This window comes from Artemia sp. Qi Xiang Cuo, chromosome 10 (genome assembly GCF_049724085.1).
Source record: "Artemia sp. Qi Xiang Cuo chromosome 10, ASM4972408v1, whole genome shotgun sequence".
Taxonomy (NCBI): Eukaryota; Metazoa; Arthropoda; class Branchiopoda; order Anostraca; family Artemiidae; genus Artemia; species Artemia sp. Qi Xiang Cuo.
The window spans coordinates 12,706,389-12,724,032 of record NC_142803.1 but is presented as its reverse complement, the minus strand read 5'-3'; the positions used below and the strand labels follow the sequence as shown (position 1 = coordinate 12,724,032).

Sequence of the window (17,644 nt, the reverse complement as noted above, 5' to 3'; positions counted from 1 at the left end):
AGTCGAAAGTGATTGGAGGGCAACTAGCCCCCCCCCCCACGCCCATCCTTTCCCCAAACACAGCCAATCAAAATTTTGAGATAGCTTTTTTGTTCAGCGTAGGATAATTCGTTTCGAGATCGACAATATATTTCCGACAGGCAAACTCTCCCACAGCCCCCAGGTCAAGGGTTCTAAGTTTGGCCTGTGGTTCATAGAAGGTTTTTTACTGAAAGCTTTGTCGTAGAAACTTCTAAAAAACTCATTCAAGTTGACCTTCACTGGGTTATGGCCCTTTTGATGTGTCGTAAGGAATTGGAGGGCGACTATCCCCCCTGACCCGCCCCTTAATACCTCCCACACCTCCTCTAAAAATTGTGAGATAGTGCTGGTGTTAAGCGTGGATGATTTCCAGATAGTAAATATATTTTCGAGGAGGACACTCCCCCACAACCCTCAGGACAAGGATTATAAGTTATGCCCTGGAGGCATATAAGGTTTTTAGTAAAATCGTTGTCATAGAAACTTGAAAAAGGACTCATTAGACTTGAAGTTTAAAGGTCGAGTACACCTTTTACTAGTCGAAAGTGATTGGAGGGCAACTAACCCCCCTCACACGCCCACCATGTCACCAAACACCCCCAATGAACATTTGAATACAGACAGTTTGTTCAACTTAGTTGATTTGAAACTAGAAAATTTATTTTTTGTATAGTACACTCCCCCACACCCCCCCGTACATGTATTATAAGTTTTGCCCTGGGAGCAGTTATGTTTTTAAATGAATTCATTGTCATATATACTTGAAAATTGGCACATTTGATTTGAAATTCGCAGGGATAGTACTCTTTTTAATAGCCGAAAGTGATTTGAGGGCAGCTAACCCCCCTTTCACGCCCGCCTTTTACCCTAACAAATTCAATACAAATTTTTGGATAGTCAGTGTACTCAACGTAGTTGAAAGATTCGGAAATTATGTGTTTAAGGATGTCAAACCCTCCCCCCACAGCCCTCAGGGAAAGGGTTGCAAGTTACGCCCTGGGTCTCATAAAGTTTTTTTTGATAGCGTTATCGTAGAATCTTCAAAAGTGCTCATTCAATTGGAAATCGAAAGGACTAGTGCATTTTTTCAGAGTTTAAAGTGTTTTGATAGTGGCTAACGCACCTCTCACATCCACCGTTTTCCAAAACACATCCAATCAAAATTTTGCAGGCCAAACTATAAAGTCTTAAAAACGAAAAAATTGAAAGTATTATTTTCTTTTTCCCTGAAAAGATTATGTCAGTATAAAACGAACAAAATTAATTTAAAATTTTTTTGCACAAACCCAATTTTTCAAAGGAAATTAAAGAATTCCATTAAGAAAAAAATTAGCAAAAACAAGATAATCTACCAAGCGTGAAACAACCAAAACTCAGCATTGATAAATAAATGAAACCCAAAACGAACAGAAATTACATTAATAAACAATAATAGAAAATATAATTGAATGTGCATTGTCAGTTTAATATACATATAACGATATTTAGTAATCAAAAGGTTGATATTATTTGATTTATTAAAATTATAAAAGTAAAAACATTTATATTTTTTCAATAAAGTACAAATTTTGTTCTGGCCTTGGGAAGGCATAGGGGTTTTACGCCCAGCTTATTGTAATTTCTGTTTCTTTTGGAGTTTAATTTATTTATTGACTCTGATTTGTGGTAGTTGCACGCTTGGTTGGATATATTTTTGATTTTATTTTTGCTAATTTTTTGTTTAATGGAGTTCTTTACTTTTCTTTGAAAAAGTTATTTTGTGGAAAAAGTTTTATAAATTAATTAACTTAAAAGACAATAGCTTTTGTTTTGTGTTTCTGTCATAATTCCAACCTTTGATTTGAATTACTATTGAATATATTAGTTTAAATGTTTCCTTAGTTAAATTCAATATGGTATTCAATAAAATTTGATCTTGTGTCAAAAATTCAATAGATATAAATTTTCGTAGCACAGTAAGAATATTACTGGTAAATTGTTTAGATCAAAAGATAGGAATTATTGCACTGTTTCAATATCTTTTTTTATGATATATCGAATAAATAATAATAACAAAGTATTTTACTTTCTTTTTCCATTTGATCAACTATTTTTCTATCTGATCATGTTATTTGGAGAATTAGAATGAAAAGTGATTTGCCTAGTGTGTTTTGTTGCAACCTAATAATATACATATTTTTCTTTACATATGGCGTCTTGCTTCTCTCCACTCACTGTTTCAATTTTTGTGCACAAAAATAAATACTTTTATAATATTTCAATTAATTTTCTTTAAATTTTGCGTCAAAATGATAAAACTGTAGGCTATTTTAAATAAAGTTTATATAAAGTAATATAATTAAAGAGTAATGAGGTTTCAGAAAACCAACAAAGAAAAAAATCTCAGGGAAAAAAAAGTCTAGCAGGTAAATAGTCCTCTGGTGGAATATTCAAAATCTTAACTACCTCATTGATTTTTGATTCACTCTTTAGAATATTATTATAAATTGAGTCAATATTTAAACTACCTGTGTCCCTATTTATCGAAATGTAAGCAAATATATGTTTTTTAATTTAAATGGCTGCTCTCTCCCATTGTGCGTACACCTTAGCTATTTTAAATAGCTAAGATATCATAAAATTTTACAAAGTGATCTTGTTGAAACCAAATATGTTATGCTAAACCTAAAACGAAAGTTTCCGGACGCTTGCTTAATTGTAGGGTTTTTTTTCTATCGAATTTCTATATTAAATAAATCTTTCAGTAAATTGTTAGTGAGTACCACCAATATTGAAATTCCCACAAGAACAAGTAGTTTTATGCACCAAACAGACTAAATTTCCCTAGTTTAAATCTTTCCCAGAATTAAAAAAAAAACTACACCTTGATCCCGACGATTTGAAATATGTATCAATATTAACTTTACACAAAATCCGTGAAGTTTCTTTCCAAAACCAGGTACATATGGCAATGGAATGAAGCTTTTTGATATATTTAAATCTGAAAACTGAGAAACCCCAATAACCCTATGATCATGTTTAACGCGTCCATTTTCAATTACTTTGTCAATGAACTTAATTGGTTAATTGTTACAAAACAAAGTATCACTCAAGTATAACAATTTAGAAACCAGAAATTCCTGGGAACAAATTCTAAAGGCTCTATACACTCGCGAAATTACAACCCCCGTGTCACCGACATAAGATGGCAAAAATGAAAATTCAAAGACCTATCTTTGTGCGTAGGCTTTCTATAAATCAAGAAAATTAAATGGACATCCCTTTTAATTAATAAAATATCCAGAAGTTAATTCATTATTTTCCTCAAACTCAACTGTAAATTTAATATTGTTATCAAAACTATTCAAATGCTTACAAAATAGGTCTAAGGAGTTTAATCCATGTTTCCAAACGCTAACTACATCATCCATGATCCTACCCCAGAAACAAGGGGAGATTCGAAAACTGTGTATAGCGGAAGTTTCAATAGAATCTATGAAAAGATTTGCTAATAAAGGAGATCGAGAAGCCCCCATAGGTAACCAAAATTTTTTCTATAAAACTCCTCTCTAAAACCAAAATAAAAAGAAAATTCATTTACTAGGATAATTAGTTTCATAATAACTTCAAACTGGCTAAAGTCACATCTTGCATTAAATCAAAATGTTTTTCTAATTTACTTTTTAAAATGTCCTGACACCTTTTTAAATCACAATTTGAATACGTGGAAACAACATCGAAACCACAGAGAATTGAACTTCCCTCCAACGTGAAATTTCTCAATTTATTAGTAAGATCAGTCGATTTTTTTAAATATGATCTTTGTGTTCCCGAAAGTGGACGCAATGCTACCGACAACCATTTTTCTAATTTAGAAACAGGTGACGGAAAAGTTAGTTTTTTGTCATGGCTGGCCAGTTTGGCTTAAGATATTTTAATAAGGTTTCACTTTGTTAATCACTGTCAGCATGGAAGGAGTTGTCGTAGAAACTTTCGAAGGTGCTCATTCAGCTGAAAATTGAAACTTTTGGTGCTTTTTATAAGAGTTAAAGGGACTGATGCCATCCTGTTTCCCTCCCAAACCCTTTTTCGCTACCCTTCGTGCAAAGATATTGGATTAAAATTAGGTATTTTGTTCAAAACAGTCAAAATGTCATGAAGTTTCTCCATAACACCCTCATATGTTTTGTTATACCCAGGATATAGCCCCCACCTTTTCTCAATTTTAAGTACTACACCTCTGATATATGAATATGAATTGTCAGATTTGCAGCTCCCTTCCCCTCAATTAGTTTCCAGCAACCCTTTCAACAAGCCCTGATAGTTTCAACTTAATACCCTTGGCTGTGCTTAGGCTATTGCTGATTGTATATTTTAGCAACCCTCTTGCAAAAAACATGCTCTGATGTTGATCATTAACCCCCTCAAAATTACCTGAAAGCAGTCGCAATTAGAAATGGTCACAGTCGTAAATAGTTAAAGTCAAATTAATGAATGGTCGCAGCCGTTGTTGAAGTAGTTGCAGTAAGGGGCCTGAAAGTTTCAAGTTAAACCCTTGTCTGTTCCTAAAGTATTATAGATATACCGTTTTTTATAAGCCATTTAGACATAGTGACCTTCGATCAAGTAAAAATGCCTTTCAACATTCACTAAAGTTTCACATTGACACCCTAAATCTTTTGGAATACAACTGGGTTGAAATATTTCTCTATTTCCCAAAGACAAATCCTGTATTAACAATTAACATATTGCATAATCTATAAACTTTCAAATAATTTACCCTAAATATGCGTACTCTTTCTTGTCAGTGTTTTATCAATTGCCCTCATGTTTTTCTTCAATTAATTTTTTTTTACTCCTTCCTCAGCGTAACTAAAAGATAATGTTAAGAGTAAAACAAAATTCTTCTTATCTGTCTGCTTTTTACCCTTTTTTTGTGATTTTGTCTTTTAAAATCAGGTGATAACTTGAAACTCTGATATTCTGATTTTGTTTATTCAAGGTAAAAACCCCCTTCTAAACCCGTTTGCATTCGTCAAATGGTAACTGTCCCTTTTTGTTTAGTAAGATTTCTTTTGCATAGATAATTTTTGGTAATCATAGAGTCCGGCCTTTAAAGGATTTATCCCTATTTGAACTGGTTTGTGTAAGACCTGAGGAAAACGTGACTTTCGTCCTTTTCTTAAATTCTAAAGCTTTTCGTCTGCTCCAAAAATTGACCTTCAACACTCGATGTGTCTTCTATTAGCTCTTCCTATTTTAGTTACAATAATTCCTGAAATTTGTTGTAATATTTCCTCTTCTCCACCTATGGTTTGATTTACAACAGAGTGTACTTTTTGATCGTTTAGGGTTTCTTTTTCGCTCTTTCGTTGCACTAGAATAACTAATTTTAAAAGCTAATACAAACTTTTAATATCATTATGAGGGAGAGAAGGGGTATCAAAAATAAGATTAGTTGTTAAAACATATCGAAAAACATAATGTTTTTTTCTGTAGACTTTTAAAACATATTGAAATATTTATTTTTTGTTTTAGGCTTATTGAGTCCTGATTTTTTATTTATTTGTTTTTTTGTTTTTTTTTTACTCTGTGAGCTTTTAAAACGTATTAAAAGATGTGTTTTGTAATTTATTTTTTTTAAATTTAGTTTTTTGTTTTTTTTTAACTATATATGATGAAAAAAAAACCCTACGATTTTTTTCCATTATGAAAAAATAAGAGTTATTAATCTGAGGGTGAGAAGAAGGATTGAAAATAAAATTGGTTAAAACATATCGAAACATAGACTGTTTTTTCTGTAGACTTTTAAAACATATTGAAAAATTTATTTTTTATTTTCAGTTTATTGGGTTTTGATATTTTGGTTTATTCGATTTTTTTTTTAACTCTATAGACTTTTAAATTTTAGGGGACTTATTACCACACGTGTCTGGAATGCACTTACAGGGAAATATGTCACTAGATGTTTCAAAAAACCTATCTAACAGTGGTTTCTCAAATGCATGTGCAGCGGTATCTGAAGGAAAAGGCTTGAAAATCAGAAAACCGGCTTGAAAAATTGTCTGCAAGGTAAAAAGTATAGAAAGTTGGAAAGATATAAAAGAACTAACAAAGAGAGAAAAACATATAAATGTAAAGCATGTGACAAGTTATTTACTCGAATGCAGCATTTGAACGTGCACCAAAGTGTGCATACTGGTGAAAAGCTGTTTAAGTGTGATGTGCGTGACAAAACCTGTTCTCTCGCACAACATTTAGAAATACCTCAAAAAATGCACACCGGTGAATAACCGTTTAAATGTAATGTATGTGAAAATACCTTGTTTCTCTAGAACCATTAACACACAAGTAAATGACCTAAAATATGAGAGAACCCAGTGAACTGATATGTATTTGACTAGATATAGTATTTAGAAGATCATTTAAACATACAACAAACTTGTGAAAACCTGTTGAAATGCGGCATATGTGACAAGACATGTTCTCAACCTGCACATTTGAAAACACATATAAGAACCCATACAGATGAGAAACCGTTTAAATGCAATGTTTGTGACAAGACATTTTTTCGAAAAGATACGTTGAACACACATCAAAGAACGCATACGGGTAAGAAACCGTTTAAATGAGGTGTATGTGACAAGACCTTTTCTCAACCTGCACATTTGAAAACACATCAAAGAATGCATACCGATGAGAAACCGTTTAAATGTAATGTATGTGACAAAACATTTTCTCACAACCATACTTTGAACACACATCAAAAATTGCATACCGGTGAGAATCCGTTTAAATGTTATGTTTGTGACAAGACCTTTTCTCGCTCTGATAAATTAAACACACATCAAAGAACGCATACCGGTGAGAAACCGTTTAAATGCGATGTATGTTACAAGACATTTTTTCATAACGAAACATTGAAAGCACATAAAAGAATCCATACGAATGAGAAACTGTTTAAATGTGATGTTTATGATAAGACCTTTTCTCAGCCTGCATATTTGAAAACACATATAAGAACGCATACCGGTGAGAAACCGTTTAAATGAAATGTATGTGACAAGACCTTTTCTCGCAACCATACTTTGAACACGCATCAAAGAACGTATACCGGCAAAAAACTGATTAATTGTGATGTATGTGACAAGACCTTTTATCAAGCTTGAAACTTTAAAACACATTAAACAATGCACACTGGTGAGAACCTATTTGAATTCGATATTTGTGACAAGACCTTTTATCAAGCTGCAAACTTGACCACCCATCAAAGGATTCATATATGACCAAATCTTTCGTCAAGCAGGATAGTTGAACAAACACCAAAGATGACATACGGATGAGTAGCCAATTCATGTTTTTATGTATCTATGTGATCCATGCGAGAAGTGTTCTTTGCAAGTTGTTTGAATACTTGTCAAAGACTGCAATCAGGTGGAAAATCTTTCATATGTGATATGTGCAGAAAAGCTTTTGATTTTATCAATTTTCACAGGCATCAAAAAGTACATAGAGGAGTAAAGGAAGATTGTTGTAACAAATACTGTATATTCGTTGGTTTGTGGCTAGTATTCTCACAACCACTTAGTAATACATTGAATTAGTTTTTCTTTCAAATGTTTTTCCATGTATTTAGTTTCCTTAGCAATTTCATCATCATCCTGTGAAAAGTAGTGATACATGTTTGCTTGATTGTGACAAATGTGATGATTGTAAGAAATGCTTATATACATCAAGATTTTTGATTGAGCTCCAAAGAGATTATACAGGTGAGAAACTATTCAAAAGATGATTTGTTCAAGAAGTGCTTACCTTGACTGGACTATTTGAACACGCAAAGAGAGTGTGTACATGTGAGATCCCATTTAAGTGTGATTTGTGCAAAAGAGTATTTTCATTTACGTCTGCTCTGAATTAACATCTAACAACCTATTCCAGAAAAAGTCTCTCAATTTATAGACTATTAGAAGAAATTTTGAACGATAGTCATCTTTATTTAAAGAAGAAATCTTGACGAAAAATTAATTCCTAAAAGAAAAGCATAGAGCTCCATTAAGCCAAGAATCAGCGAAAATAAAGTCAAATGACCTTCCAGGTGTAAAATTACGACAAATCACCCTCAATAAATAAATTAAACTTAACGGGAACAGAAATTACAATAAATAACCAAATCAACATTAAAAGGAGCAAAAATTACCTCGATCAGGGCTGATATCCCCAATGACTTTTCAAGACCAGAACCCAATTTATATTTTTCGTGAAAAGAAGCAACAAAAAACACCTGACCGTGGAGTGTCTGTTTAATCAACATATGAACTGATATTTATATCTTTATATTTTTTGATAATTTTTATTGATTAAAGTAAGTAAAATGTAAATGTTTAAAGAGTATTTTTTTTAAGCCCTCCTTAATATCTCTTAAAGTTTCGATCGGCTATGTTTTGGGGACTGATAGTCTTGGGGGGGGGCTGGTATTCAACAATTGACTTTTGGCTCTTAAAAAGGGCATCAAAACTTCTAATCAAATGAACCCCATCTTATCCAAATTCTATACAACTATCTGTTCCATAAAAACCTTATATGCCCTGGGTATAATTTACAACCCTTGCCCATGGGCTCTAGGAGAATGTGTACACCCTAAAGAAAGTGCTTTGTGATTTTTTGTATTATTGGTAACAAAATGCTTATCTCACAATTTCAATTGAATGTGTTTTGGGACAAAAAGATGTCAAAGAGAGGGCTAGTTGCTCTCCATCATATCTGACCTATAAAAGGAAACTAGAACTATTCATTTAAAATCAAATGAGCCTTTTCTTAAGTTCACACAACCACTCCTTCCATAAAAACTTTATATCCCCCTGGGGCATAATTTACAACCCATACCCCTAGCCTGTGAGGGTTTCTGTCCACCTCAAAGACCTCATTATATGATCTTTTGAGTATTTTATAACAAATGGCTATCTTGAAATTTTTATCAGATACTTTTGTGTAAAATAAAACGTAGGGGGGGGGTGCCCCCGATCACTTCAACTCTTAAAAGAGAAACTAAAACATCTGATTTCGAGTCAAATGAGCCCCCTCCGGAGCTTACACTTTCCATAAAAACCTTAAATGCCCTCGGGATATAACTTAAAACCCTTGTGCTGAGGGTTTGGGGGGGGGGGGGTGGAGGGGGGTGATATCCTCAAAGACTTAATTTCCAGTTCTTTCATCTACATTGAACAAAATGGCTATCTCAAGATTTTAGATGTGTTGGGAATTGATTGGCGTGGGGGTGGGTTTGTTGCCCTCCAATCACTTTTGACTATTAAAAAAGGCCCTTTTAATTTCCAATCGCATCTTCAGTTACATCAGTAACTGACAGAACCGAAACATGGTAACATAAGTTGCAGAACCTTACAACTTTTTGTGTTGCTGAAATGTCCTACATCCCCAATTCGGAAAACTTGTAGAATTTCGGAAAACGGAAAACGGAAACGGAAAACATATGGAATTTCACCAACAATGGGTAAAGACCACTAATTGATAAAGAATTCAGACTACCATGCTATTTGAATTTAGGTCAAAATTTCATCAACAATCGGACTTAGAATTAGGGATGGATGAACATGGAGAAATTATTCAAATCAATGAATTGTTAATCTTTTTAATTTTGGATCTTCTGAAAAGGACTAAGGTCATCCTGACCCAATCCTGTACAGCTTTGAATATAGATGAATATTGATCTTCTATTTTATTATAAAAATCTATTCATGTTGTATTATGTTTTAACTGCTTATTTGTTTAAATACATTAGTTTTTGCTTCATTTATGAAAAATATTTCTTCATCATTGTTTTGAAAAGAAGAAAAACAGGCCTTCACGGATCAATGCAACGAGAAATCTTCTGATTCATGTTCTCTTGGTTCTGAAGCTCCAATTGAAGGTGTCTTCATGGTCATAAATTTCAAACAGATCAGCCTAAAAAATAAATATTTCGCTCTAAGAATATGCTGAATGACTTTTTCTACAAAATTTTTTTCCCTCTATAAGTCCATTTCCTCTACCCCTTTTCAAATAAGAATTTCAAGTCCATTTGATCCCTCAGTCAAATAAAGTTTCAACTGGGTCGCTTAAACCATAAACGTATCCATTATCCAAACCCTGTGGATTGTAAGCGCGTCCTTTGGACATTGTTGATGCAGATAGTGTACTTTACCATAATTTAGCTCTAACTTCAACTTTAATTACCAGACATATTCTGAAAATTTAAATTCTGTACCCTTTGTCGATCCTAAAATATCTCGTATATATCTGTAAAGCAAAGTGGAAGTGTCTTTTAATTTCGTTTTTTTTAAAACCGTCAACAATCCGCGGGAGTTTCAATTCGATATCTTTAGCCATTATTGAAATATTTAAAATGTTTTCTTTTAGCCACCTAGATTCATACATTGTCTTTTAATCTGGTACAATATCCCCTGTAGCGCTCCCTGAAAATTTCAACTTAATACTTTTAGCCTATTTTAAGATATTGCTGGTACGCGCTTTTGACAACCTGGATGCACATAGTGCCTTTTCATTTATTAAAAATCACCATCAACATTCCTTGAATTCTGTAACTAATACCATTAGCCGTTCCCTAACACTTCGATTTATGACGCTTAGCTGTTTCTAGGAATTCGTAGATATACCCTTTCAAATCCTGGATACTCACCATGTCTTTTGGTCCAAGTCGCTATCCCCTAAAAATTTCAACCCAATACCAATAGCTGTTCCTGAGATATTGCTGATATACCTTTTGACAATCTGGGTACGCATAGTTTCTTTTGATTTACTTTAACATTCTCCTCAACTTTCACTTTAATCTTCAGCTTAATATTCGAAGCCATTCCTGGGATAAATTAGATGCATATAGAGTTTCTGTTTAGTTCAATATTCCACTTAACATTATGGGAAAAATTTTGACTTATTGCCATTAGCCATTTTTGAGTATTTGCAGATTCACCCTTTGCACTTAGTATCTTGTGATTTGGTTTAACAGCCTGCCCCCTTATATTCTCTGAAAGTTTCTACTTATTTTACGTAGTAAGCTAAGTACCTAGGATCAAATTTATCGTTCTTCCATTTTTTTTTTTAATGAAAATACAAAAAAAAGACTTTTTTCCATAAGAATACCCCCTAAAAACGGCATTTCTGAAATATAGGGTGGTGCAAAAAATTTGGAGGGAAGGGCAAATTTGTCTTTTTTTTCAAAATATCTCAGTGACAATAAAAACAAGGCATTTTTCAAGGAAAGTACCCCACAGAAAATGTATTTTTTAAAATCTAAGGGGTAAAAACCTAGTGGGGGGATAGAATGCCTTCCTCTTCCCCAATTGACGTCACTGCAAAAACGTCGACAGAATTGTCAGCTGTATTGCCAGTAAAATTATATATGGTTCAGATTTGATGCTCTAATACATTTTAGTATAAAAAACGAGGGTAATCTTCACGATAAAGGGAAGAAGAGAATAAAATTGAGAGATATCATTGACAAAATAAAAAATAAAGATAACTTGAAGAGAGATGCGATACTTCTTTATTCGTAACGTAACAAACGTATGCTTGAATGAGGGGATACCCTTCCATTGTTTAAAGAAAACGAAAAACTGAAGCAAAAACAAAGCGAATATTTCGAGAGGACAAACGCCTCCCTTCTTCACCGCGAAACGAAATAATGTATCCAAGGAAAGTGCCGAAAAAAAAACAACAAACAAACTAACGCGGAAAGTCAATGTGAAAAGAACCAAAAAACTTAAAAGATGAATAAAATTCAATAAAAGCCAAAAATTATAAGTATTAAAACCAAATACCTAACAACCATAAAAGCGAGTTACTCACCAATATCCCTAAGTTGCACAAAATCCAAAAAATTATAAACTCCCATCGACAGATACAATGGAATTATCTTCCATTGTTGCCAGGTGAAACACCCGAAAACCAACAAAATATTGATTGCATAGTCGAGGGCAGGTGAGGCTATCATTAGTAAGAGTAGATGTCGAACAACAAAAAAATATAGTACTCTGTTCGAGGGGATATTAGGCTACATAAAAAACAAAAATTTATTGTGGAAATTTTCAAATTAATTTGAAAAGGTAAGTAACCTAAATGCTATCAAATAAGGTTTCGTTAAAAAGATAATTTTTATTACATTATTAAGATAAATTAGTAAATATCTTTTAAACTGTTGCTCGTTTTAATTTTCAACTTCGTTCTTTAGGCTACTTTAAGCAAATATTTTTTTAATTAATCCATCCTCGTTTTTAATATAAAAAAAAACGCAAAAAATAGGTGATTATTACACTTCCTAATATGTTCCACGTTTATATTTATACAAATATGCCACTTTCAAAACCTTATCGTCAAGTAAATAGATGAGCCTAGTTAGTGGCAAAACTGTGAAAATATACTATAGTGTTTCACCACGTTTGATCAGGTCAATTCTCCCCTCTGATAGTTAAAAGTCTTATACGTCCTAAAATCTATCTATTCAAGATTAGATAAGCCATATACGTTTCGTTGCTTAGAGTGTACACCTGAAAACAATCACAGGATTTGTGCTGCACATTTTGCTTTCATTACTGATCCCTGAAATATATCATTTGTACAAATAGACCTTTCAAAAAAATGTGTTAAAAGAAATTTGTAATGATGTGATGATGATGTGATGATGTGATGAAGTCTATATTGATGAGGGCTGAATGATTTCTCCATGAATATTTACAAAGTGAACCAGGCCAGGGAGCCAAATCCTAGAGATGCAGGAGATTTAGGTTATCTTGGTTTAGCCAAAAAAATGCTACCCCTCCCCCCTAGAATCTGTCTGCCCCGTGTCTTTGTCTGTACCTATCTTATTATCTGTTTCTTTATCTCAAGAAATGAAAGAACGTCTCTCCCCTCCATAACGGAAATAATTTACCACTGACCACGATAGTTTTCGAATTTACATTTATTGTCAAAATCCTTGTTTCTTTAATTTTATTTAAATTCTTTATTTCATAATGTGGATGTTCATTTCTATCTTCCTTTACCTATTTTTTTACCTATGTATCCTGTATGTCAGTCTTTGTTTATATACCTTGCTACTGCCTTATCTATCCCTGAAAACTATCTTTTAATTATTTCTATTTGACTCAAAAATGAATTTGGCCTATTTTGAGGAATACAATTTTATCACGGCTCAATTGTTGGATGAGTGCCAAATTGGCAGGATGCTCTGGTTGTGAAGCCCACAGACGGTAAACTTTTCATATGTACAGTAAATCATTGTAACTATTGGTTGCTATAGCCCAGAGACTAAGGAGGGTATCAAAGTTTTTTAATGTGATAAATCTGAGTCACTGAAATTTCGGCTTATAGGGCACAAATTTTCCTTGAAGAAAGATCCTCTAGATGAATCTTAAAGAGGAGGGACTAGTTATTTTTCATCTTTTTACTAATAGGGCACATAAATTCTTCAAGGACACATACATATTTTTTGTCTTTAAATATTTTTATTTTTGTCATAAATATTTTTCGTCTTTTTACTAATAGGGCACATAAATATTTTTCGTCTTTAAATATTTTTTAATATTTTTATTTTTTGTCATAAATATTTTTCGTCTTTTTACTAATAGGGCACATAAATTCTTCTAAGACACCTAAAGATTTTTCGTCTTTAAATATTTTTTAATAATTTTTTTTCGTCATAATTATTTTTCGTCTTTTTACTAATAGGGCACATAAATATTTAAGGTCTTTAAATATTTTTATTTTTCGTCATAAATATTTTTCTTCTTTTTACTAATAAGGCACATAAATTCTTCCAGGGGAAATTTAGAGATTTGGAAAGTTTCCTTAACACCTTTAACTAGGCCTATATGAAATCCCGCGCTCCTTCGATTGTTTCAATATTGTTCATATAGTTCACGTGCTCTGGGCAGTTTTGAATTGCCCCCTCCCCCCTGCACCGTTCGAAATAAGTTGGAATACTTGAAAAAAACCAATCCATAAAATTTTCTTCCCATATTCTGGTATTATTAATAAATTTCTATTTTTTGAATTAATAAAATATTCAAATTTTACAGGGGAAATATAGCAATTTAAAAGATGTCCTCAACTCGCAAATTGCTGAGGTACTAATTCACACATCGTGTGCCCAACAGAAAGCTGAAATCTGTTTAAACCTAGCAGCTAAAGATCCTCCTTCCTGCGCAGAAGCAGTGAATACCTTCAAGGACCTTATTCTTTCGTTTCCTGATCGTTTTGATTATTATCTTGGACTTTTTAGTGATGTTCAAATAAGTAGAGAGGGTGGACAATCGTCGAATGATACGGATGAATCCTTAATCAAATTTATAAATAGCATCAAGTCGGAGGAGAAAATCAGAGGGCCTGCATTGTCGAAATTGCTTCTGGGTAAAATCCTTGGATATAAAGGTACTTTGTAGTGTTAGTACTAGTACCTTTTAGTTTTTAATTTTACTTTAAGCTTCTGCTTCCCAAGCTTTTCGGAAAATATTCGGGATAAAGGAACTACTAACCTCCTCTTATTCCTGCTAGCATGCCCTTTACAACGGTTTTTCGGTCATGTCATTCTCCAAACGTGTGCAGTAAATTTAAGATTTCTGCCCTTCAATTTTCTTGTCCTCCTTTGTATCCAGAGGTTGTCTTAGCCGAGTGGTTGGCGCGCTGGATTTAGAATCCTTTATCTAAAGGGCGATGGTTTGATTCCTGGTGTAGCCAGTGATTTGGTTTGAGAGGGTTAGTGGTGTGGCTCTGTAAGCTCAGCCAGAGTCGGCCCAGCTCTAAATGGGCAACTGGAGAAATCCGGGGAAGGTGAGCAGGAAGGGTGAGTGAAAGCAGAGGATGGCTGGCCGCCAACCCCCATTGGACTTCCTGGCTGAAGGGCCTTGAAACGGAGATCAGCACCGCCGGTTTGGACTTTAAGGGTCTAGTGCTGTATCCTTTCCTTTTTTTTTCTTTTCTTTTCCAGAAAGCGGAGATCAGTTCAAAAAAAAAATATCTTGGGGTCAATAACAAATCTGTTGTTTCTTTGCGAAAGTATTTCCGTAAAAAAAAATCTTTTTGATATAATTGTTTTTTTAGTTTTCTTCTGCTACTGTATTTTTTTTCAAGGATTATAATTTTATTTATGAATAATTTACAAAAAAAACGACAAGGAACCGAATTATGAGTCTCCCAATTCTGTATTGGGATTCTGAGGTTGCAAACAGTAAGGGGGTTGGGTCGAGGGGTTTAAGACACAGCTCTTCTATACTTTGGCCATTTATATTAATACTATAAAGTATGTTTTTCGAAAGATTTTATTTGTTTCTATTCAAAAACCATAATTGGTTATATGTTCAAAATTTTCTTTGGTGTGGTATTTTAGCAACGGTAATCTTTTTCAGGATTGGAACGTGAGAGTAATTCATAAATAACTAATTGTATGTGTTTTTAATGTTATTTCACCAAAGTCATTTTTTTTGTATCTCGCACAATCAGGTAAATATGTCGGGAGGTTGGAATTACAGGCTATCCTATATTTTTTTAAATATTTTTTTAATATTTCAGATTTAATTTGTTGATGTGGGTCAATGACATGTTTAGAGTTTTACAGGATTTGATATTGCTTTAGCAAAAAAGGGCATTTTTCAAAAAAAATACCCCCAAAAAAGGTATTAGTCAAAACTTAGAGGGAAGATAAGAAATCTAGTGGGGGGAGTGCTTAAGTCGCCAATACGGAAACCAGATCTATTGGTTCTAAAACTAAATCATTCCATTTTTCACTTACATAGGCCTCCAACTTTGGGATTGTTTACCATCCGGCATGAGGTAATTAAATTTTTTGACTTTTGGAGCCTTTGGAACTGACTTTAAACTTTTGAAACTTTTGAATTTTGGAACTAGCGCCAGAACTAGTTTCCAGTCTAATTATGATCGAATATTTAAACAATTCTTCTATTTCTCACGGAATTAAAATCATAATTACTATTAATTTATCTCCTATGTGTTTCAATTCATCTCTGATCTCTTTGTGTTTTGTATGTAGAGCAAAGGCATCTGGCCTCATTTCAATTTAGTGTTTGCCCTGTTTAGAGAGTTACTTTATTTCCCTATCAAGATTAACTGTAAGTGCATCTTTTTTGTGTATTGTTTGGTTTTGTCACCTATTTTGTTGAAATATAATCCTTGTCATTAATGCACAAAAAATAATAATGACAAAGTATTAATGAGGTAGGCTTGGCAAAAACTCAATACATATCCGTTTTGAAAAAAAAAATACACTTTACTAATAAATCTAATGAGCCCTGTGAGTAATATTAAAATGATATAAAAGCCTTAAATAAATTCTTTTTTGAACAGAGAAGTACTCGCTTGTATTTGAATTTTGTCATTTTTCTGTTTTCTGGTACCTTTCGGGTAGTTGACTCTTTTTTGCTGTTTTAAGTATCTGGGCTCTCTCCTAAATACCCCCCCCTTTTTTTTTTTCAATAAATCTCTGCGCCCATGCTTCTATGCGATAATCACATTTTTCATGTATATGTCAAATATTTATTGTTTTCAGGGGGTTAGGCTTCCTGGCTCAAAGAGTATTAATCGTGATTTTTGGGATGTTTTCCAAAGTTTCCTGTAATTTTAATGCAATCCATAGTTTTTAGGTGGTAAAAAGAAATTTGGGGTCCCTCCGAAACGTAAATATGTTTATGCGTATTTGCCTCTATTTAAATACGTTTAAACGTCCTTTAAAAATTTGGGGGACGTAGTTGCAAAAAAGATTTCATTGGCGATAATCCGTAAATGGGTCAAGGAGGCAACATCAGAGAAATCATGTTTCTGTTTAGGTTGAAGGGGCTTTACCCCTTCCACTTCTCTGTAATTAAACATATAGATTTAGTTTTTATTTCAAGTTCAAATATTTCTTCAATAGGGGGAAGCTGTTATCCTCCTCAATATCTGTATTGTGAACATAGTCAAAATCCGTTCCTTGAATTGAAGGGAGAGTAGGGGATAAATCCCCGCTCAGTATTGCTGTGAAGGGTCTTTCATAAAAAGTGTGGTAATTGGGGCCTAAAATTTAGTTTTTGGGGGCTGCATCCACCCTTTCTCACTAGAATATCTGGTGATATACACACAGAAGTATTGAGGGGGGGGGGGCTAAAAGTTCGTAAAACGATGGATTGCGGTTAAACCATAGTAATAAACGGACTATTAAAGAATTAAATACAAGTGACTATCTTCTATTATAGGGGAAGAACTATTTTACTCGTTTGTACATTACGTGAAAAACTTTGGTGACAAGCCATGCGCTTTTAGTTACTTGAGACCCTTCATTGGGCTCCAGAACTTGGATCAGCAACAATCAATGCTGGATGAAATTAAGGCTCTGGCCAATGTTGAAGACTATCCTAAATCAGTAAGTTTCTACTAATATTACTACTACTAATAACTCATCGCATCACTAAGACACCTGAGGCCAGCACAGTTGCACAGACTCCTCCATCCGAATGTATTCGAAGCTTCACTCTTGATCCTGCCCCAGGAAGTTCCAGTTTCATTTAAATCCTTCCTTATTGTCACAAGTTTTACTGGGGTAAATAATCGCATATTGGAGATTACTGGGGTAAGTAATCGCATATTT

At 33.5% G+C, this 17,644-nt stretch overlaps 1 protein-coding gene across 1 annotated transcript in view; it reads left to right on the top strand.

Moving 5' to 3' along the window:
• Positions 1-17,644, top strand: part of LOC148947488 (N-alpha-acetyltransferase 25, NatB auxiliary subunit-like) — a 63,692-nt gene that overhangs the window by 3,896 nt on the left and 42,152 nt on the right. The window contains exons 2-3 of the mRNA XM_089095907.1: positions 14,088-14,439; positions 17,253-17,419. Coding sequence (XP_088952033.1) covers positions 14,088-14,439; positions 17,253-17,419 — 519 coding nt within the window. The remainder of the gene's footprint in view (positions 1-14,087; positions 14,440-17,252; positions 17,420-17,644) is intronic.